This window comes from Arvicola amphibius, chromosome 7 (assembly GCF_903992535.2).
Source record: "Arvicola amphibius chromosome 7, mArvAmp1.2, whole genome shotgun sequence".
NCBI lineage: Eukaryota > Metazoa > Chordata > Mammalia > Rodentia > Cricetidae > Arvicola > Arvicola amphibius.
In genome coordinates this window covers 7,515,692-7,538,392 of record NC_052053.1, presented here as the reverse complement: position 1 = coordinate 7,538,392, position 22,701 = coordinate 7,515,692, and the positions used below count along the sequence as shown (strand labels likewise).

The 22,701-nt window shown below is 42.8% G+C and overlaps 1 protein-coding gene across 5 annotated transcripts in view; it reads right to left on the bottom strand.

The window, feature by feature from the left end:
• Znf385b (zinc finger protein 385B) overlaps positions 1 to 22,701 on the bottom strand; it is a 102,162-nt gene that overhangs the window by 56,974 nt on the left and 22,487 nt on the right. For 3 of the 5 annotated variants that reach the window (XM_038336207.1, XM_038336211.1, XM_038336208.1), the window contains exons 3-4: positions 9,182 to 9,220; positions 5,443 to 5,553 (exon numbers count right to left, since the gene is read on the bottom strand). In XM_038336207.1, coding sequence (XP_038192135.1) covers positions 5,443 to 5,553; positions 9,182 to 9,220 — 150 coding nt within the window. Of the gene's footprint in view, positions 1 to 5,442; positions 5,554 to 7,125; positions 7,174 to 9,181; positions 9,221 to 22,701 lie in introns of all 5 variants that reach the window. The other 2 variants (XM_038336210.1, XM_038336209.1) reach the window with 2 other exon arrangements.

Below are 22,701 nucleotides of genomic sequence, written 5' to 3'. Positions count from 1 at the left end.
GCAGGTGAGATGAAGGTTGTTTACAATGGACTGTGGTGAGAGGATGATGATGATGCATGGGATGACGATGCATGGGATGATGATGCATGGGGATGACAATGCATGGGGATGATGATGCATGCGGATGATGATGCATGCGGATGATAATGCATGGGGATGCAGGTGAGATGAAGGTCGCTTACAGTGAACTGTGGTGAGAGGATGATGATGAGGCATGGGGATGATGATGATGCATGGGGATGATGATGCATGGGAAGACGATGCATGGGGATAACGATGCATGGGGATGATGATGCATGGGGATGATGATGCATGGGGATGATGATGCATGGGAGGATGATGCATGGGGATGATGATGCATGGGAAGACAATGCATGGGGAGGACGATGCATGGGGATGATGATGCATGGGGATGATGATGCATGGGAAGACGATGCATGGGGAGGATGATGCATGGGGATGATGATGCATGGGATGATAATGCATGGGGATGATGATGCATGGGAAGACGATGCATGGGGAGGATGATGCATGGGGATGATGATGCATGGGATGATGATGCATGGGATGATAATGCATGGGGATGACGATGCATGGGATGATGATGCATGGGGATGATGATGCATGGGGATGCAGGTGAGATGAAGGCCATTTACAGTGAACTGCGGTGAGAGAATGATGAAGCATCTGTGTTTCTAAACACTTAAAACCACATTGCTCAGCTCTTCTCTTATGTAAAACTCCACTTGTATTTCCTTGATCCTTCTACTGCTAGTCTCCAGGGAACTGAAATTAATATGCAAATTAGAAACTATTTGTGATCTCCCAGCTTCCAACACTGCCAAAAAGGAGAAGAATATTTGCCTCAAGGTATTATTTGTGAAGTGTACACTAGCTCGTTCTCCTGCCGGGGCCCTGCTCTAGAGAGGTACAGATTCCTACTCAGGCTCATCAATTTATGATCATTCTACAGTGTGCACTCATTTATCAACGGATGAATGAACATGGGGGCTCATGACAACTTCGTTTGGTTTACCCTGGGTTAGGAAGATGATGAAGAAGAAAGCAGGAATTGGCATCTGCACATATTCGTGCCAAGGTCCAGGACTCTTCTGGAAAGTGTATTATTCCTGGACGGCAGTGCCTGGCCTGCCCCTGGCAAAGTTAATGGTGTCAATTTGTCAAGGTTCACTTGGGAAATGTTTGTGATTAATGCCTGCTCATTTACATAAGGCTTCATTGTGTCAATAAAGCTGTAGCTTTTGGCTTTCCAACCGTGGCGCTCTATTGAGATGGTAAAAGCTGGACAAAGCAGGCTGCAGAACACTTAAACTAGGTCGCTCTGGGTTCCACCGCACAAGGTCTACCCTGGTGTGTTTTATGTGTGTTACAGGGAGCAGTGGAGAACAGTCTGTTTACTGTGCAAATCTGCCTTCCAGATCTTTCATAAACATACTTTCTACACTGAAGAGTGAAGCCAATTCAGTCTCGGGCTGATTTAGAAATGTTATTAAAGCAAATAAGGATGAGCATCTTCTTAATTCTTTGCATTAAAATGTAAATAGGGTAATTATAAAATAATAAACTCCCTTCCCAATAAAAAATGCTCAGTTAGAGAGCTTGGTTATGCAGATTATAGCACCATTGCTAAACACTGGGAACACATATATGTCACAGTTTTGCATTTGCCATCCGGATTTTACAGTTTTATTGCCCAGAATCGAAGCATGACTCAGAAATCTCACTTTTTTTTCTTTCTTCTCCACAGGGCTACTGGGTAGTGTCAGGAAGCTGGTGGTCATCTGCTAACACGTTTACAGCGGTCCTTACCCATATTATTTACACTTAGAAAAAAAGTCGATGATGGTGTACACAGACCAAAAGTGGAAGACATTTGGAACTATAGAGAGAAACTTCTCACACCTCCCCTCAAAGCACCCATGGGACAGATTCGTTTTTGGTTCTGTTTTGGTTTTTCTTTTTCTATTTTGGTTTTGCAAACAGGGTCTCATGTTGTCCTGGCCTCACACTTGCTCTGCAGACAAGGCTGGCCGTCAACTGCTGACTCTCCTGTGTTCTGACATTGCAGGGGTGCATCACCACACCTGGCTTCCATGACACAATAGGAAGCATAATTCTGAGATCTTAGCTGCCCTATTTGTATGGCAGATGTGTTTATGTTCTCTTCTGCTGATGGTGATACTGTGGGGATTATTTTTAACCACAGAGCTGGAACAGTCCCTTTTCCCATCATAAAACTAAGGTCAACAGTGTTGCTGTTACTTTCCAGGTTCGGGAACCAGAACTTAAATGCATGTTCAAGAATTTGTTTTTTGAGACAGGGTCTATGTAGCTTGTTTGTCCTAAAACTCATGTGTAGACCAGACTGGCTTTAAACCCTCAGAGATCTGCATGTGTCTACCTCTTCCTCTTGAGTGTAGAATTAAAGGTGTGTGTTATCATGCCTGGCCCTCAAAGACTCTGAATGCAGTGTTGTACATGAAATTGAGAACAGAGTGGGGTTCAATTAATCCTTAGACAAAAGTCAACTTACTGGAAATAGTATTGTAGGCGCACCTGCAGATTTAGAGGCAAGACGCTCAGATTTATGTCCTAGTTCTGTTGTGTATTGACTATGAAAATATATGCAGTTCTCCTAAATGGGAAACAACCTACATGGTCACTTAGAAGGCACTAAACCAACAACCATGGAACACGGGCACACAAATGCTAACGGGTACTAAGTAAACAGAGTATAGGGCATGCACACAGAGACTAGTGTGCTACTAATGCTTTCACAGGAAACGGTCATAAGCTAGAAACAACGCAATTTATTATTGCCTAGTTGGGTACCAGAAATGGGATGTGCATCTCTCTGGCCTAAATTAAGATATTGGTAAGACTGACTTGTAGACCTGCGCACACTCATTGGCTTTTTGGCACATTCCTTTAACTTCAAAGCTGTCAATGGGCAATCGATGAATCATTAATGACTGCTTCTTTTGCCTTCCTCTTCCCTTTTTACACATGGGCACAAGACACAGTGATGGACATTCTTTTTGTTTTAGAGATTACTGCCTTTAATCCCCTTTGTGATGTAACGTAACATATTATGAGGATCTAGGTTCTTAGGACATTAGCATCTTTGTCTAGCACGTTTGCAGATCAGAAGGTCAAGGAGTGCTCTACGTGGACAGAAAGGCTTCTCAGTGAAACACTGTGCTGTGAGAAAGACAAGGCAGGAGGTGGCGAGATGGGTAAAGTGTCTGCCATGCGAACACAAGAATCTCAGCATCCATACAAAAGCCAAGCGTGGCAGCAATCTGCTGGGGACAGAGAATCGGATCTCTGGAGCTCACTGACCAGACAGTCAAGCTGGAAAGATGAGCTCCAGGTTTAGTGAGAAAACAAGGTGGAGAGAGATTGAGAAAAACATCTGACATCAACTTCTGACCTTCACACTCTTGGACACACATGTGCATGCCTGCACATATGCATGTATAAAAATACACATGAATATAGTACATGCTTGGTGGATAAACGCCAAACAAATGAACAAACCAACAAAGGCAGAGAAAAGCTTTCTACTCTATACATAAGAGAAAGAAAAACACTCACATTTAGATATAGCTCTATAAACCAACTCTGGAAGGTTACATAAAAAGTACGAAGTGTTGATAGTAATTGGGATCGACAAGTCGGGCTTGAGGAGTTCAAGTGGATGAGATTTTTAAAGAGGATGTATTTATCTTTATGTGTGTGCATGTTTCACCTGCATGGATGCCAGTGCACTAGTGTGTGCTGTACCATGGAGACCAGAAGAGGGTGCTGGTTCCCCGGAAACTGGAGTTATGGATGGTGCTGGGGATGGAACCCAAGTCCTCTGCAAAAGTAGTTAGTACTTTTCACTGCTGAGCCATCTCTCCAGCTCCAAGGTGGACTGATTTTTCAAAGTACCTTGGTAACTGTGGGTTTTGTGGTAAGCACTAAAATCACGAAGTATACATCTTTGTGGGTGATTATAACAAAAAGAGAGGGTTTAGGGAGTCTAGGTATTCACCCTGCTGTTTTTACAATCTGAGGAGAATTAAGATCTCAACAGTACTGAGGTGTGGAATGAATTGACATCCTATGTTCCTCTGTTTATGTCATTTAAATTCTTCAGAATTTTATGAGGTACCAAACAGTCACCAGTCTTTAGTTGAAATCACATTATATATAATTGGTTAGGTCATGATCAACTTCTTTTCCAGTGAGTGCAATTTCATTGTGTTTATTGTGTAGAACTCTGGAAATGTCACATCGTGGTATACATGAAGAAGAATGCCTTGTTATTTTTGTATTTCTAAAAACACATTAAATCTGTGGCATGCTCTTTGCAGAATGGCTTTTTGAATCCAGAAACTTGGGAAATCCCACATTTAAGATACTGTCTTCAGATCCCATCTGCACTGGAAACTGGTATTTTTTTTTCATTTTTTTTTTATTGAGCTATGCCTTTTTCTTTGCTCCCCTCCCTTCCTTTCCCTCCTCTTCAACCCTCTACTGTGACCCCCACATTCCCAGTTACTCAGGAGATCTTGTCTTTTTCACCTTCCTATGTAGATCCATGTATGTCCTCTTAGGTTCTCTTTATTGTCTAGGTTCTCTGGGGTTGTAGACTGTAGGGTGGTTTTTTCTTTGCTTTATGTCTAAAAGCCACTTATGAGTGAGTGCATATTATAGCTGTCTTTCTGGGTCTGGGTTACCTCACTCAATATGTTTTTTTCTAGATTCATCCATTTGCATAAAAATTTCAAGATGTCATTTTTTTTACCACTGTGTAGTACTCCATTGTGTAAATATATGGCATTTTCTTTATCCATCCTGGAAACTGGTTTTGTCTGGTAGTTGAATATTACCAGATTTGTTATTTATTTTTTATACATTTAAAAATCTACTTATAATTTACCCCTTCCTTGGCACCTCTTTTCAGCAGAATGTCTATGTTGGCTAGTTGTAGAAAAATTTTCCCATATTTATATGAAATGGAAACATAATTTGTATAATACATTAGTCTTTGGCTGTTTAGTAAGATTGAACACATGCATGAAATTTGATAGTTCTTGTCAAAATTCAGTGGTCTTCTTCAGCATTCACTCATTTTTTTTCATAATTTCTAATTTTCAAATATTTCTGACAAGCAAATAGAATCAATGTGATCCAGTATAAAACAAGAGAATGTCCTAACTTTTATGACCAATCACTTGCCCTGCTGTTCAGATCTGAAGTACCAAAGCTAAGTCATTTGGAAACTGGACACACTGGAGGCAGTGGGTCATCAGGAGGAACCGGTGCTGAGAGGCCACAGAGCAGGCACACGTGAAGAGATGGACATCTTCAGGCCAATCAGCGCCGGCACAATCAACACACTTCAGAGAGCAATAAAAAAGTGATACTCACGTCTGAGTTAAAGCGCAGCTGACAGACATTACAAGAAATAACTTGTTTCTTCTTCGGGGGAATGGAGACTCCAAACGTGTGGTTAATGACGGCTTTCTGCACAGGGTCCATCTGAAGAGCAAATGATCAGAAACAAAGGGGCAAAGTTATCTTCAAAGGAAAGACCGAGACAGCACTGCAGGCAAAGAAGAGGAGCGCTTAGCTTCCCAATGAGGCTATCAAAGAGTCTCACTCACCAGTAAGGCTGTCTCCAGGAATTGAGAATAAAAACAAAAGCAAAATAAACCAAAGACCACAAGAGAATCACCACGCCCCTAGCGACCTGCTATCAATGAAAGGAGGCATGAGACTTTTTAAAGAGTCACACTACAGAAAACCAAAGATCCACGTCTTAGGGTTAAAATTAAGTCGTTAATGTTTTCCTTGTGGGAAGCGATAATGCTCATCATGGTTCTCGAATGATCTCGGTGACAGTCACTACAGATATATTTAACTTCTTAAGTTTTGATTTATGGCAGAGTTGTAAATGTCAGGCTCTTATTACAGAACAGAAAGTGTGTATCTTTATTTTAAAATAATTTATTAGCTTTCATGTCCTACGGATTGAAATTCACTGTACTGGAAAGTATATTACAAATGAACACTCAGATGCATGCATCAGATTGGTTAATATGCAATCCTTGTTTAAATATTGATCAAGCAAGGTTTTGATTTATAGCCTATGATTCCTTTTGGCTTCCATATAAAACATACACATTAGGGAAAACGTACAGTAATGAAAGTATTCAGCCATAGAAAAACGCATGGTGTCGAGCCCTCACCCTTACAGAAACAATTCTAGATAGACGTGGAGTAGATAAATAGAGACCGTGATGATTCTCCCATGTACCCCAGAAATTAATCCCAGAATTAACATCAGACAACTGGCAGCTCACGCAACAATGCAGACAAGGAGCGATGAATCACTCAACAGGTGTGAAGCGAACAAGGGCGGGTCGGCTGACACCACCACCAAGGAAATCTCCCAGGCTCAGAGTTTCACATGGGATTAGTCGGTGACATTTGAGAGAGAAGAAATAAATCCTATCCCTGATCATGCTTATAAATCAAGAAAGTATAAAATTAGCACTTAGGAGAACTGATGTGCAGCGAGAAAGAGGGCAGAGTTATTGCTCTTTATGTCACGTGCAACAAGAGTCGTGAGACGTACGTGAAACTCAACGGTAAGTATAGAAGAGGAGAGAACTAATCTGAGGGGGGTGCAGAGCGCTACAGAAATGGGGGGGGGTAGAGGGAGAAACTGGGAAAATACAGTGAACTCATATATGAGAGTCTCCAAAAATAAAATTGTGAAGTTATTAGAATTAGCCTCCTTTTGGTACAAGATTTAAGAGTTGGGAGAGGAGATAGTAAAGGAACGGCCGCTATGAACACAGGGGTGATGGATTGAATATGCATTTTCTGGATTGGCAGATATGGCCTCACATCCCAACCTAGAGCCTCATGGATGCTAGGCAAGGGTCACCACCATCTTACCCCGACGGTCCTTGTATTTTATTGCATGAGGATTGGACAGCACAGAATTAAGTTAAACAAAAAAAACTACCAGTGAGAAAATCCCAAAAAGTCAGGAAAGCAAACTTCAGGTGTCCATTTCCTCTGTAGATGTGTCTATCTATTTACCTTCTGATGGCTCCTAGGGATATAGCAGCATATTGATTTGTATTAGGCCTAAAAATAAAATAGACAGACTAACCTAACTGGCAGTATTTATAAATTCCCCAAATTTTCAAAACTGACAGAAGAGCCTGTTATCACAAGATTTTATTCTCAGCCAGTGTAAAATACTTCCCATCGGGTGATATATGAAATACCAAGGACCAAACTGGATGGCCATCTACCAAACGCCAGCTCATGATGGTCACTTAACTCATCTTTACTGTATGATTTTACTGTATTTGCACTGTTAATTTATCTTTATAACGAGCATATATCAAAACATAAACAATCTTATTTATTGAACCATAGCTAGAATGTACATTTTTCCTATCACTCATTCAAAAATAAGTTGAAAATTAATCTTTAAATTAAAAACTTCCAATGCTTAAAATAAATGCATCTCTCCCGGTTTTACCTATGGTACAGCACAGAAGCACATACAAAATTAGAAACTAAAATATTCTACTTTAAAATTTTTTATCAAACCAAGGTAATTAGAGGTGGATCCAACTCAATCTCTGAATAGAACTGTTCCCTCTAAATTCTTTTTCAAAAAATTCCCAATATAACTGTATCGTGCTCAAATCTGACATCTGTACCACACCAGACTGAAAACATTGCTTCTTCTTTTCCATCCCTAAGTATAAGTCAAGGCTGAACACTCCAAATATAGAGGCAGACAAGTTCCTAGCCACCTGCTTTCCAAAGCACATTAAGGAGGTCCCTGCAAGACATTGGCACCAGATTAGTGTGTAAGATCATAGATTTCCCCACAAAGTCCATTCAGATGAAACAGCAGTTTGAATGGCGTCCTTGCTTCCTGATTTGCTGCCTTCATTTGAATGACATGCAGCTAGCCATATCAAAAACGTACCTCTGCTGTCTCTCATTTAAAAGGATACTTTATTGTGTAGCTTGGTCTTCTTGTGGAACTCCTAACAGTGGGAGCAGGGGCTGCCTTTGAATCTTTGGCTAGCTTTTGAGAGCCTACTCCTCATATTGGGTTGCCTTGCCCAGCTTTAATGCAAGCAGAGGTTCCTAGTCTTAATACAACTTGATATGCCATGCTTTGCGATATCCATGGGAGGTCTGCCCTTTTCTGAACAGAAACTGAGGAGTGGATTGGGGGGTACAGAAAGGAAGTGGAGGGGAGAGACTGGGAGGAGAGGAGGGAGGGGAATTGTGGTTGGGATGTAAAATAAATAATTTTTAAAAAGAAGGTAGGCTAATAAGTTCATCAACTATAGGAATGTATCTAACAGAAAGAGGTCTCTCCTCCCCATCCCCCCCGCCGGAAGTTACATAGGTAAGCAATGGACTGTGGGGACCGCTTTGGATGAAGTGTTACTTGCAAATTGCCCAGGGGGCTTTTCCGTAGTGCTGTTTACATGAGTAGTACATGCCCTGGGCAGGACTCCTCGGTTGTTGCCCATAAGACTTTCTGACTACCTTTGAGGTGTGCACACCCCTGCAAATAACCACAATAAAGTTATGGGCAGAATGGGGACAATAGACTTGGAAAGAGTCCATCCTCAGCAACTGGGCCAAACAGACGATCCTTCCTATCTCCCCAGGAAGACACACAACAGTGCCAACTCTTTATTCATTCAGTGATCCCCAGAATAAATAATGGATCCTAGGTTAATAAAGACATTCCCATAAACCCTGAAATGTTAAGTTAAATTTACCAAATGAAAAAATGCATATGTACATAACAATTTCATATATAGAATGTTAAGGTAAATTATTAGAAGAACTGCAATTATACACCAAAGCAATATTTTCAAAGATTTAATTGGCAGTTCATAGACATTTAATTGTTAAAAATGAGTTAATTTCAACAATTTATTAAGTGTAAGATGTAAGTTTTAAATGGCCAAATGCTTGTTACTTAGTTATATCAATTTAGCTCATGCTATTTATGTTTACATAAAAAAGTCTACAGAGAGGGAAAGCTTATAAAAGGAAAAAAAGTAAATAAATCCCTGCCATACAGTTCCAGCTTCCAAAAATCCCTTACCTGGCAGAATTTATTGGTCCCAAATAAGCCTCTTCTTTTCTAAAAAAAAGTAAAAGTTAGAAGGAATCACCTGGTGCCTTGAGGAGAACGCGCAAATTCACAAGTATTTACACGACTTAGAAACCCACTTCCGGCTCCCAGAGGTGGAGAAGCCTGAAAACCTCTAACTACAGCAGCAAGGCGGGGCCCTTCACAGGGTTTCCAATGAGAACCACACAGAAATGGAAAGCAAAACAGGAGATAACAGAAACGGAAGAGGGGGTAGTGGCTGGCGGCAGGAACGGAGGAGGCGGCCGGAGGCTGTGGATGGATGGATTAACTACTGACTATGGCAATGCTCTAAGATGAACTGATGAAGCTGGCCCCATCGACCATCCATCTGCTACATTTTCACCATCAAAACGAGAACAAACATCCTTTAGATATACTCTTCAAGATCACAAGAGCCACAAACCTGCACAAATATGTGTGTTTTCTAAGACCATTACTTTCCCAAGTGACTTGCAGCTGTAGGGGTAAGCCATCACATGAGAACGAACGGGTGTCTGTGGAGAAACTCAGACACAGAACAGGAACTCTGGCTGCCTTCCACGGAGATAGGTGGAGTCTCCGGCGCTGTGGGACCAGGTGCTGGATTACATTTTAGACGTTAGATGATTTTCTAGCTGGGACTTCAATAGCATCATGAGTTTGGTCGCCCATCTAAGAGCTCTAAGAGGCAGAAATTGAAACTGCATCCCATGTCTTTAAACAATTTAGCTATGGAGGAAGGCTGGGACTAGCAATAGCCGAGGTTAGGAAGTAGGAAAATCATTCAAGACTTATAGAGGACTGTCTTTTATACACGCTGTTCTTAAGGTAATTTCACTTTTAAGCCAATCACCTACTTACACCAATGTCCTTAAAACCGTTTGGTAAGCACAGATGACCTACACAGCGTCATTAAGTCCACTGCTCCTAAACAGAATCAGAATCCAGGGTTTCAATCCATCTATATATATTTTTATAAACACCTCTGGAGTGCTATTGTGGCCCAGACGGTGTTTCGATCCTCATGGGGACACGGGTCAACGATGAGAGGGACATAGTTTTAAAGTTGAAATGTGCAACGCTACAAACTAATTAACTGGAATCTGGAGGCTGAAAGTCACTAGTAAGCAAAATAAGAAGGCATGGGAAACAAACAAAACAGTCTGTTTCCTATACAACAACCAACTGGGCTCTATCTCCCTTTTCCGGACTTCTCACACCTCAGGTATCCAAATACAAGAGCCTTCTCTCAGCGTGTGACGTCAGCGTCATCCTGCAAGGGTCTTTGGAATTCCGTTTTCTACATGTGCACTGTCGCTAATAAACATCAGAAGGGCAGTTTCGCTTCTCGGAGCCTTCCTTTAGGCTAGGCCGCGTGGAGGGGTTAGCTTGCGCAGACTCACTGAAGAGTCCCCTGTACAGAGGAAGAATCCCAGGCTCTTAGAAAGTCCATCGCTCTTCATTCACCCTTTGGCTTAGGTCCTGGAGCCAGGCTTCAAGCTTAGGCACGGTTCTCTCTCCACGCTGACCCCAGCAAAGGAACACTGCAGAGAGCGTTGGAGCCATGTATCACCTGCGCAGGATGGGTCTAGAGCTTCTAGAATCCAGAAGGCAGCTGCCCCTACAAGGGCCTTGGAGAAGTGCCTGGGCTTTTGTCTTTTTGATTCTGTCTGCTCTTAATATGACCCCCATTTCAATTGAGTACCTTCTTGAAAGCCTTATAAAATGTGGGATGTTCCGCCCCGTTTTCAAATTGTAGCTGTGTGAACAGAGCGTAAACAAAACACTCTGAAAATACTTAAGAGATTCCAGGTCAGCAGGGGTAGAGGGTGCGGGGTGGGGGCGGGGTGTCGTCGCCGGCACCTACCTTCCTTTACTGCCGCAAAGAGGACTGCAGTTACTAAACTCTGCGGTTTAGGACCTTCTGGAAGTTTGCCAAAGTATCAGCTTTTTAACTGTGACATTATCAAATTACCGTAGTACACACACACAAAAAAAATAACTATCCTTCTTCAACCCTTTCTCAGAATCAGACTTACAGGGGAAAATGACAAAAGCATCCCGTCACACTTCAAATATTCACGAAACACCACAAATCTTCATGAAATGACTCACTTAAAAGTGACAGCCGCGTCACTGGGGAGCAATGTCTCTCTAAAGTTACTTCGAAAACAGAGATAGGGAAGAACAAAGAGGCCTGCTCTGGAAGAAGTGTTTTGGGGGAGAGAGGAGGGACTGGGAGAGGGCAATGGCGGAAAGTGGCTACAATTCATTATATCCCTGTGTGAGACTCTGGAGGAGGAGGTAACCCAACACAGCCAGGAAGCTCTCCCGCTCTCTCCCACTCCGCTCTGAGGGGCTCTGAGAGCCAACAAGCGCCCCATTTATTCCCTCGACAAAGAGGATGGCTTGGAGGAAGGAAAAAAATGTTCTTCATTCAGTTTGAAGAAACATTTAGTAAAGACAACCAGTCTGCATGTTCTGAACGTTACTCTAGGATCTCATTTTGCAGGATCAAAAGGAACATACAGACTATTCCTAAACTAATCTGTTTTTAGGTGTTAGGATTCCTAGAGATTAAAGTGTTTGGTTTTTTTTTTTAACAAAAAAATAATAAAGTAAAAACATAGTAAGATAAAAGCAAAACCATACTGGAGTTGGACAAGACTAAGACAGAAAAGAGAAGGCACGGAAATCAAATACCCACTTTTTTACACACTAAAACACTAAACCGGAAGCCATAACATGCATGACCTACTGAAGACCTTTGCATGCTACCTCAGTCTCTGCGAATGCCTATAAGCTTCCATCTTGTTGATTTAGAAAGCCTTGTTTTTTTTGGGTGTCCTCCATCCCCTCTGGCTCTTACACTCTTTCGACCTTCTCTTCTGCAGGGTTCCCTGAGCCCTGAAGGGGGAGATTTGATAGAGATATCCCTTTTAGGGCTGAGTGTTCCAAGGCCTCTCATTCTTTCCATATGTATGGTTGTGGGTCTCTGTATGCGTTCTCATCTGCTGCCAGAGGAAGCTTCTCTGATGATGGCTGAACAAGGTCTTGATCTGAGTGTGTGTATATACTCCACCCCAAATACATACACGTGCACACGTGCACACACACACACACACACACACACACACACACACACACACACTGGAATGTCATTAGGAGTCATTTTAGTGTTCTCTCTTCTGTCTCTTCCTCTTTTCTCCCCTGCTCACATTTATTTATTTTTAAGCAATGCCTTTTTAAGCAATGTATCTTAAAGGCTATTGGCTGAAGGAGCAGAATGTACTCCCACAACATGTTGGGGCACTGAAGTGTCTGCTATGTAAATTTAATGGATGTCATTCAGAGTTGTTTTTTGGCGGCCTAATGAGGTGGCTCAGTGAGTAGGAAAGAAGGCTTGTTGTGTAAGGACAAGGGCCTGAGGGATCTCTGACTCCCTGTACCCACATAAAGAACCAGGAGTGGCCTATCGTGTGCCTGAGACCCCATCATCGGAAGTGGAGGCAGCTCAGTGGCCAGCCAGACTAGTGACAGATAACTGAGCTGGTGATTCAGTGAGATACCTGTCTCAAGAGAATAAGGGGGTCATGGTAGAGCAGGACACTTGATGTTTTTCTGCACACACATGTGTACAGACATGCATATACCACACACACACACGTACAGACATGCACACACCACGTACACACACACGTACAGACATGCACACACACCACACACACACACACACGTATATAGACATGCATAAACCACACACACATGTACAGACATGCACACACCACACACATGTACAGATATGCATACACCACACACACACAAAGACATACACACACACACGTACAGACATTCACACACATGCCAATTTTGAAGATTATCTTCTATCTGGCCTGTCTTCCAAACATTAGGATAGCTCTTTTCTTCAAATGTATTATGGAGCAATCATTCTCATAACCTTCCCTCAAATGAAAAGATTCCTTAGCCTGAGTTCCTGCAATGATATGTATTATCTTGTTTTATTTCACCCCAAGGAGACCTGATACTAGGCAGCGCAGGAGACAGTCTATTTGTTTTGCATTCTCTTGGTGAAGCCAGTCCCCGTTGTTATTACTCTGAACAGCGAACTGTAACAACTTCGTGGGTATTTATACCTGTGCCGTCCACACCATAGTCAACCATGGATTTTTTTAAATGCTAATATATTTTACTGAGAAAAATAAAACAATATTTTGAGGGAAGTGACTTCCCTAGGGATAAGAAAATATCAACCTTATTTTCCACTATTTCCCATCTTGTATGGAGCTGTTAAATTGTGTAATAGAGGTAAATTCTCATTAATTTCTTCAATGATCCCAAATAAAAGTTTTATCTCCTTTACAAATACTTTCGTTTTTCTCATGTCTTTCAACAGCCTATGTAGTAATATGGTAGGAAGTATAGTTACTTTGCAGGTGAACACAAATCTATCAAGTCTGTGTTTATAATTTGACCAGAAATTAAGTACTGGAACAGTAAGAATAAAATGTAACCGTCCCTGGAAAGTTCTTTGTATCCTGATTGGAAAAAAATACATTCTTTTCTAATGATTTTAGTTGCGTCTTAACATTTTCTTGTTTAAGAATGGAAGCAAAGAACAGCAGAAGTTCCCTTAGCCACAGCTCAGCTTATTCCCTTAGTATTCTCCCCTCTCTGAGAGCAGCAGTTGCAGTTCGGGTTGAATTTGGTCTATGTTTTCTAATTCATCAAATCAACCAGTCAGACCTTTGCGTGTATGATATTATCCTGAGCTTGGAATCCTATGCCTCAGAACCTCTCTAGTTTGTCCGTCTAACTCTCTGATAGGATCATCGCACTCCAAGATCGTGCTGGGTACACGTGTAAGCAGCACTGTGCCCACAAAGGAATAGGGTGACCGTCTGTTTAAACTGAACTCTGTGAGCGCTCAGAGTGGCATTTCAAATGACACAGCAGCGTAAGTACAACTTTGAGTCATTTCTCTTGATCCTGGGTAGCATGGAAAATCACCAGGCAGGTGGTGATTGTATATGTAGTTACAACGTTTGCTACATACAGGGATCTACTGTCAGAGTTCAGACATTCCATGTCAGTAAGAGAGACACACTAGCCTTATGGAATCTCCCAGCAACAAAATAACAACCAAAATACCAGAAAGAATGGGCTTGAAAGATTATTTTTTTCTACCCAGAACAGCTTAAAAATAGTCTGTCAAGCCGGGCATGCTGGCTAACACCTATAATGCAGGACATGGGAGGTCGAGGTCAGGGGATTGCCATGAGTTTATGGCTAATCTGGACTGCATACTGAGTTCCAGAGTATGGGTATGGTCTCTTATACTATAAAAGTAGCTGTAAAGGTGTGCCCACTCTCTTGCTTCCGGCTCCCGCTTCCGGCTGCTAGACTCTGTTCCTGTTCACACAGAGGACTGTTATCTAGGACAGTGACCTGTAAGTTTTCCCCTTAAATAAATAACCCTTTTATTCATAATTTTGAACTAGTGTGGGATTGTTTTGTGACTTACGCCATCACCAACGTAAGTCTGAGAAATATTATTTTAAAAATAGAATTCTTCAGTATTATTATTATTATTAATTCTTCAGTATTTTAAGGGGAGGGGACTTGCATGCATGTCACCTGATTCTACATCTGACACCAACAGACGGTTTTAAGGATGGCTGGTGTGAGATCACCAAGTTCCTGTAAGTGAGGATAGGCTTACTCCCTTTCTGTAAAAGGCTAAGAAACACTACAAGAGCTTTCAGGGAGATGAGGGAGGTGCTCTTTCTTGATTTAAGACAGGACCAGCAAAGCATAGGAAATGGCATCCTTTCAAAACCGCTTTGCCTAAACAAGTTGGAATGCTGCTCAAGAACTCAACACATACAGCACAGTGCTGGAGGAATCAGGTCCGTGATGCAGATTAGAAACAGAGAAGAAGAAAAGGAAACTCCTCTAGGTAAAGGCAGAAACATGGGCCTGCTTGATAGACTCTTAGCTCTGCAAAGCAGGAACAGCTCCCCCTGGATACGCCTGATAGCTTGTTGCTGACTCTCACTCTGAGATTGTGCTGAGATGCAGGGGGCTGAATGCAATGCATCTGGAGTGTTGCAGTCCGCAGACCAGGCATGGATTTCCTGGGCCACTCCCTATGTACTGGTAAAAATCTCCAGGACTATCTACTTGACTGTATAGGTTTGTCTAGTCTGGAACTTGCTTTGTAGGTGTGACTGGCCTTGAACTCGGAGATGTGCTGCCTGCCTCTGCCTGAAAAATGCGATGGTGGGGCTGAAGGCATGTGCCACAACACCCAGAATGCTCCTTTGCTGCTGAAGGCATGTGCCACAACACCCAGAATGCTCCTTTGCTTAATTCTGCTTTGAGACACAGAAGTCACACATCTAAAAAGGATCCTAACTGGAAACCCAGTAAACTCACACACTGAAAAATGGAATTCTAGTTGGAACAGGTAGCTCAGACCTGGCAAATCAGTATGATTTTATATAAGCTTCTTCACTTGAAAAAGAGGAGAAATTTTGAGAAATTTAGTGATCTGTGGAAGCCTCTTTAACTAAGACAGAACAATTGTTGTCAGACCGAGCAAACAAAAATCTAAGACGGGCAGTTAAATTTTACATATCTATTCATCTGTTTTTTATGGATTGAGGCTAGAGCCTTTCACATAACTAGGCACATGTTCTACAAATAAGATACTCTGTAGCCTTAAACTTGAATCTTGGGTAAACAGCAAAACAAAATGTTAATCTAACAATGCATCAAGCATTACGTGGATATCCAGACGGCAGGAAGCAGAGGAGGGGATGACCTTCGATGGCATCTTCCCTGTGCCCTTCAACAAGGCCCTGTGCTTTCTAAAGTTTCAGGAACCTCTCGAAACCGTGTCACCAGCCGAAGAGCAAGGCCTTCAACACTCAAGCCTGCAGAGGACACGCCATACTCAAACTGACAGCAGTTCATCCGGGAAGCCAGTGTTGCTGGAGCATCCTGCGGGTGAACTCTGATGTCGTGTACCCCTTCCTCTGACGGGGAACAAAGGAGGACGCCCAGACTCTCAGATCTGAGTTCTATGGCTCCTTGCAGGCTCCTCTTGTCAAACTTAACATTTTAGGATTTTAATCGTCAAATAATGCCTGAGTGGTTCTACGGCCATGGGCTATCTATCAAAAGCAGTTTTTATTGTATTATGCCTTCCTGTTCTCATTGTCCCTTTGTGTGATTGTACATGCATGCATTTATCAGCTCTTCGCAGTAGAAAACGTTTCTGGCGCAGGTTTGTTTTTCCATTTATGTTATAAAAATACATCACAGTTGTAAGGGGAAGTACAGAGCTGTGCTAAAACGCCGGCCCCTGCTTGCCACAGTGATAATTGCTTTATTGAATAAGGCTCTGCTAATTGTACAGCTTGACATTTAACATTTGTTCATTTGACTTGAAACTATTTTACATGAATGCAAAGAGGCAAGGAGTTCAATCCAGAAGTAGTTTTAAGTAGAACCATCTTCATTTTCTCTCCTTTACATTAGTAAGGAAATGGCGGTTTCCAGGAAAAGAAAATTCACCATCGAAACTTACTCCAGATACACAGAGCCTTCTTTCTAAATAGAGCGACCACAAAATACGGACAGTGCAGGCAGCGAAACAAAGTCAGCCAACTAAAAATCCATCTGGTTTGCTTGCTCAGATACGGCACTGACAGTTCCTAACCGAGAAACAGAGAGGGGCTGGAAACAGCTTGGTGAATAAAGAGCCAGCTGTGAGTTCAGATCCCCAGGACCCATAGAAAATATCTGTGCATGATATCGTATGTCTGTAACCACGGCTCTGGAGTAGGGGCAGGCAGGCAGGCAGGTCTCCGGAGCTTGCTGGCTAGCTAGTCTAGCAAACTGAAGAGCACCAGGTTCAGTTTGAGACCCTGTCTCAAACACATCCAGTGCCTACCCCTGGCTTCGGCGTGTGCATGAATGCGTGCACACGCATGTACACATTACACATGAACAGCAACAAAGAAAGAAACCAAGAAAAACCTACATGAATGACATCGTGCTTTGTCAGGAAACACACCAAATGTCTCTCAGTAACACTCAAAAGATTTATCATTTCAGATGGTGCATGGTGGCACATGCCTGTAATCCCAACACTTAGATGGTAGAGAAAAGATGAATGCCATGAGTTCAAGGCCAGCCTGAGCTACACGGCTGGTGAAACAAACAAAAACCCCAAGACTTTACCATTTGAGCAAAAAGCTATTTACAATATATCCATGGAGTAGGAAGATGTTCGGAAATAGTCCTAAATTGTTATTATTTTTTTCATTTTCTGAAATCAGTTCTATCAGGATGCTTGTCCTTCAATTTTCATGACATTCATCTGAAATTTTTATTGACCATTATGCCTCTCCCATCATGCCCAACATTTTCACTAAAATTGGACAAATACCTCTAACCTAGTAATGCAAGTCATGTTGTCTAAAATGCTTTGTATAATTAGTTGGGAATCACCAACTATCTGCCGGAATCATCCACAATCTCAATGATTGGCAGTCATCAAAAGACTTTAGTCTGACCAGCCCTCCTAAAGCTAGGGTTAAAAGCTGTCCTCTGGGAATCAATCACGCTCTCAGCGGAGAAGAATATTTCGGAGATGTGAAGGCTGAAATGGAGACTATAATCTTTTGTGATTACCCTTGAGGCTGAAGTGAGCGCAGAAAGGAAAGTCTATGAATTGCTGATAATTTCCTGTGATGACCCACTCCCAGGAAATTCTGATATTACACTGGCGCCGTAACAAAAGGGCTGCTCCCCAGACGTGCGGCTTCAAAGAGCTCCACATCCGGGGTCCCAGAAGCCACTCATCCATTCTAGGGGCCAGGTCAGGGAGACGGCTGCTTGCCGAAGACAATGCAGGGTCTGATTGCACCGGGCCTGGTCGGGTGTGTGGTACATTCTGTCTTTCTAAAACGTGCTTTTTTTTTTTTTTTTTAAAAAAAAAAAACTGCTTTTAAAAATACATCAGTTTAAACTTACAAAGTCTAAAGACTTAGTATTTTTCTACTGATACATCTATGATTAAATGCCCCTGAGTAAAATTTGATTTAAGCTGACATTTTTATTCTGAGAAAAAAATGATTGTCTTGCATATGTACCTACCCTAAAAGTTGTCTGTACAACAGTCAGGAGGGAACCCAGTAAGTTGCAATTACTCAGATTTTGGATGACGTGACTGAGATTCAGGGAAAAGGTATGTGGGGAAGAGGGGTTGCGGGAGATGTGTAAGTCAAAAGCAAAGGCCCAGGGACCTTGGGGAACAAACGTTCAGTATCAGGACACGCAGGAGAACTTGGTACACTGACTCTTAGAACTGAGTTAAATCACTTCCTACGTGGCCACTGGCCTAGCCGTGGTTTCCCTAATGAATAATGTAGACTACGGCTTCTTCAAATCATCATGACAAAGTCTCACGCAAAACAGCTTTCAGCTTCCCAAGAGTTTTCCGAGTAACTTTAAAGACAAACAGAGCCCAAGCAAATTAATTGTATATATTTTTTTTTCATCCGCAACCTCCACTGAATAGAGCCCTACCAAGCCTTCCCTGAATTCAGCTGTGGCCATCTTTAGTGCGTGGAGGATGTCAGGTGATTCTGATCTGTAAGTATGGCCTGCCAATCATCCCATCCAGCTGGAACAAACTGAACACACGGAGAACCGGGTGTCTTATTAGGGTTCTACTGCTGTGATGAGATACCGCGACCCCGGCAACGCTAAGAAAGAAAAACATTTAGTTGGGTGGCTTACTGTTCAGATGTTCAGTCCATTATCATCACAGCAGGGGCATGGCAGCAGGTAGGCAGATGTGGCACTGGAGAGGTAGCGGAGAGTTCTACATCTTGCCCAGGTAACGGGAAGTGGACTGGAGCGTGTAAAACAACTCAAAGTCCGCCTCCACAGCGACACACTTCCTCCAATGAGGCCACACCTACTCCAGCAAAGCCACGTCTCCTAACAGTGCCACTCTCTTTGAGGGCCACTGTCTTGCAAACCAACCAAGTACAGATATTTTAAAATGGAGCATCCATTTTATAAGCTCAAGTTCTTGGCCACATGCATAACCTGGGTATCTATGTTAACTAGGGTTACTCTAATGCACAAAGCCAGTCCCAGTGATGAGCACTATTTACTTACTACAGTTAGAAAGGGATCAAAGGGACTGAAATATTAATATAAATTACTATTTATTTGTAAGGATAGTGCCTTCCTATGTTGAGACCTTTTGTAAACATCTGATATATAAAATTATTTTAAATAATTAAAAATAGTTGTGGTGTTTCACAACAGTCTCTTCCTCCCAGAAGGAAACCCAAATTCAATAAATGTTAGAAGTTTCCTAAAAATATTCGATCATGCTCAGTTCTCTTTGAATATAACAAGCACGAACCTTCATTATATAATGATTTGACGAGGAAGGCACCATCAGGCCCTGTATTAAGATGGAGAAAGATGACACAAAGTGACCTCAAGATCACTCTCACTGCTTGGAACACAGCAGGGTCCTCTCCCTCCCAGCTCCCACCTGGACCCTGCCTTCATGGCCAACAGAACCTAGGGTCATGGCTTCCCCTGGAGCCAGCCACATGCAGTCACTCCTCAGATTAAAGGGGATCCTCCTGGTGGCTTCTGTAAGAGATGGAATCTAATGAATCCATGACTGATTACCCTGAGGAAGGACACCTCCTGATTCAGATGGGAAGTGCTTCACAGCTTCCTGCCTGACAGCAGCGATGGGTTATCATTTCCGTGTCTTGATGGCTCCCGCTCCTTTTGGGAAAGGAGCGTTTGTGAGTTTGACTGTACCGCAGTGACAAAGACCCATCTTAGGTGTGACAGAAGCCTGGTGTTCACGTGCGAGAAACGAAGAAGCCAGAAGCAGACATGTTTTTGGCCAGGGGAGCTCTTCCTTAGTGGCAGGCGGGTAGGGGAGATCTGCGCTGTGCTGCTGCATCTCAGACCTTCAGCTGGCTCTAGGAACTGTGCTTACAAGGGAGCGTGTTGAGACAGAAGAGACGAGCCTGTCTTCCCCACACAGTGTGTGTAGTGTGCATGGGGGGTTCTCAGCTTGGCTTGGGGAGGACTTGTTAGGCCCTTAGAGCTATGCCCCACGGGAACAAGCTGTGAGAAGTGAGCACACGTCAATCCTTGTGAGGTGAAAGTGGAGGCCAGCCCTTTCTTATCTCTTTCCAGCGCTAGGCCCCCCTACTGAAGAAACAAGGATTCTGGGTTATATCCTTCAATCTTCCGTGCCACAGAGTGCCCCACAATGACACAGGTAGCCTATTTCATGTATGAGCACATTAAAACAATTAATTGTTATATATCTTCAAAACATGCCAACGCCCTGTGATTCTGAGTCCCAGGGAAACAAGGTATCAGTCATACAACTTAAGCTATTTATCACTTTATTTCAAGAATCCAAACATAAAAACGAAGTTGTGAAAAAGCTAAAGCAAAAAAGCTCGATTTGGGAAAGACTCTTTTTCCAGGATTCCTACTAGGCTTGCAGATGTGTTTTAACTTCACAGATTGCTAAATAGCACTCCAATTCATCTTTAGCACCCTCGATGCAACCATAAAAGCAAAGAGACTGGAATATTCCACAGGGCGCTGCTCATCTGCAAAGAGACTGCAATGCTTAATTCTGAGCACAAGAATCTAGAAGGCAGAAAAGTCAGAAGAAGGAAAACAGAAACAAAACACTATGTTACTGGATGAGCTCTCAGGCTTTTCAGGCGTCACCCCCATCAATCACTGAGCATCTAACTTAGAAATCCCTTTCCTGGGCTGCGGAGAATATTTTATGTTATTAATATTTTCCTACTTTCTTATTGAGCTTTTCCATTTTATTGTAGGCACCCAACCACTTGGGTGACTGCGGCAAGCTAAAAACAGGCTGTTTTATGGAGGTAGCTGACCACTTTCAAATACAATTTAAGGCATGTCCCATAGGAGGAAACACGTGCCTAATACTGTAAATCTGGCCAAGAACTTATGGTTGGGAACTCACTGTCCTAGGGGTGAGCCAACCACTATTATTCTGCTAAATGGACACAGTATCCAACTGTTTCTAAAACGGTATCTTTCCACCCATCCATGAGTGCACTTCTCAGACTTCAATAGAGAAGTCCTCATGCAGTGGACAGTAGTTAATGCTCACAACTGGGAACAAGTGTCTCTGAAAGGACCAGCTACAAATAGGACATTCACATCAAATTGTCTCCCCTCCTCCCACTCTCCTGTCTGCCACAAGTCCGAGGGACCACGCAGAAGAGAGGGCAGGAAGACTGAAGAGCCAGGGGTCGGAAGACAAGAGTGAACAGGCGTCTTCTGAACTCATGAACTCAGAGCAGCTGTGGTTGTCTGCAAATGACCGGCATTAAGACCAAGCCAATCATCAACACTCTAGCATCAAAGGGGAGGAGATTTAGGAAGGCCCGCCCCCAACTGAAGTGATACAGGCAGTTGATGGCTTCTAGGGGGAGAATCAATTTTCTCGAAGAGTGTGGCTCCTGGTACTTCATCCATATTCCAGTGGACAGCCCCATCTCCTGAATTATATGAACAGCATACACTGGAACTGATGGTTATTTCAAACAAACAAACAAACAAACAAGCCAGACACAAACTATAAGGAGTGGAGAATGGATGGATAAGGGAGGAGTTAGGGGGTGAAGTAGAAGCAAATACAGTCAAAAAACATGGCATAAAATTCTCAAATTAATAAAACTGTGATTTTTTTTTAAAAAAGGAACAAGGCTAGCGGTTTCTTCTTTTCCTAATTATCCAGAATTAATACACTGAGCATCTCAGTTGATATAAGATTTTTTTTTTAAGGAAGATGGCCTGATGTGGACACTCTTTCCAAGGTGACTCTACTCTTGAAGAATGCTGGCCTGGGGAGGTGCCACGGCCGAGGGCCTACTTTGCCAGAAGAGTTCAGTGAGCCCTCCAAGTACACATAATCCGTGAAACCCTAGCACTGAAGATCAGCCCAGAGCCTGCGAGGCCGAGCCTGGGATAATGAAAGGGACATAGGGGACACAGCATGGTGGAACTGCAGAGGTCTCATCCTCGACCCGCACACATTGGGGTCCTTCCCTCATGAGGATGATCAAAATCTTAGCAGAATCTTTGCGATCTTTTAGTAAATTCCCATCAGGGAGCAACTTGTGACTTGTTTGTCAGGCTATCCCCTGTTCAGCGCAATGAGGGCAGCACCAAATACCCAGAGAATGGCTGTGAGTGAGAAGCTAAAACAGGGATTCAGGCGAGGAGAAGAAACTGAACTCCCTTTTACAGAGTCATTCTGTGGTCTGTGGTCTAAGGAAAACAAGTGTGTGGGTGGGCACTGCGAGTTTGTGTTGAACTCCCAGCAATCATATCTACATACTTTTTCCCCCTGT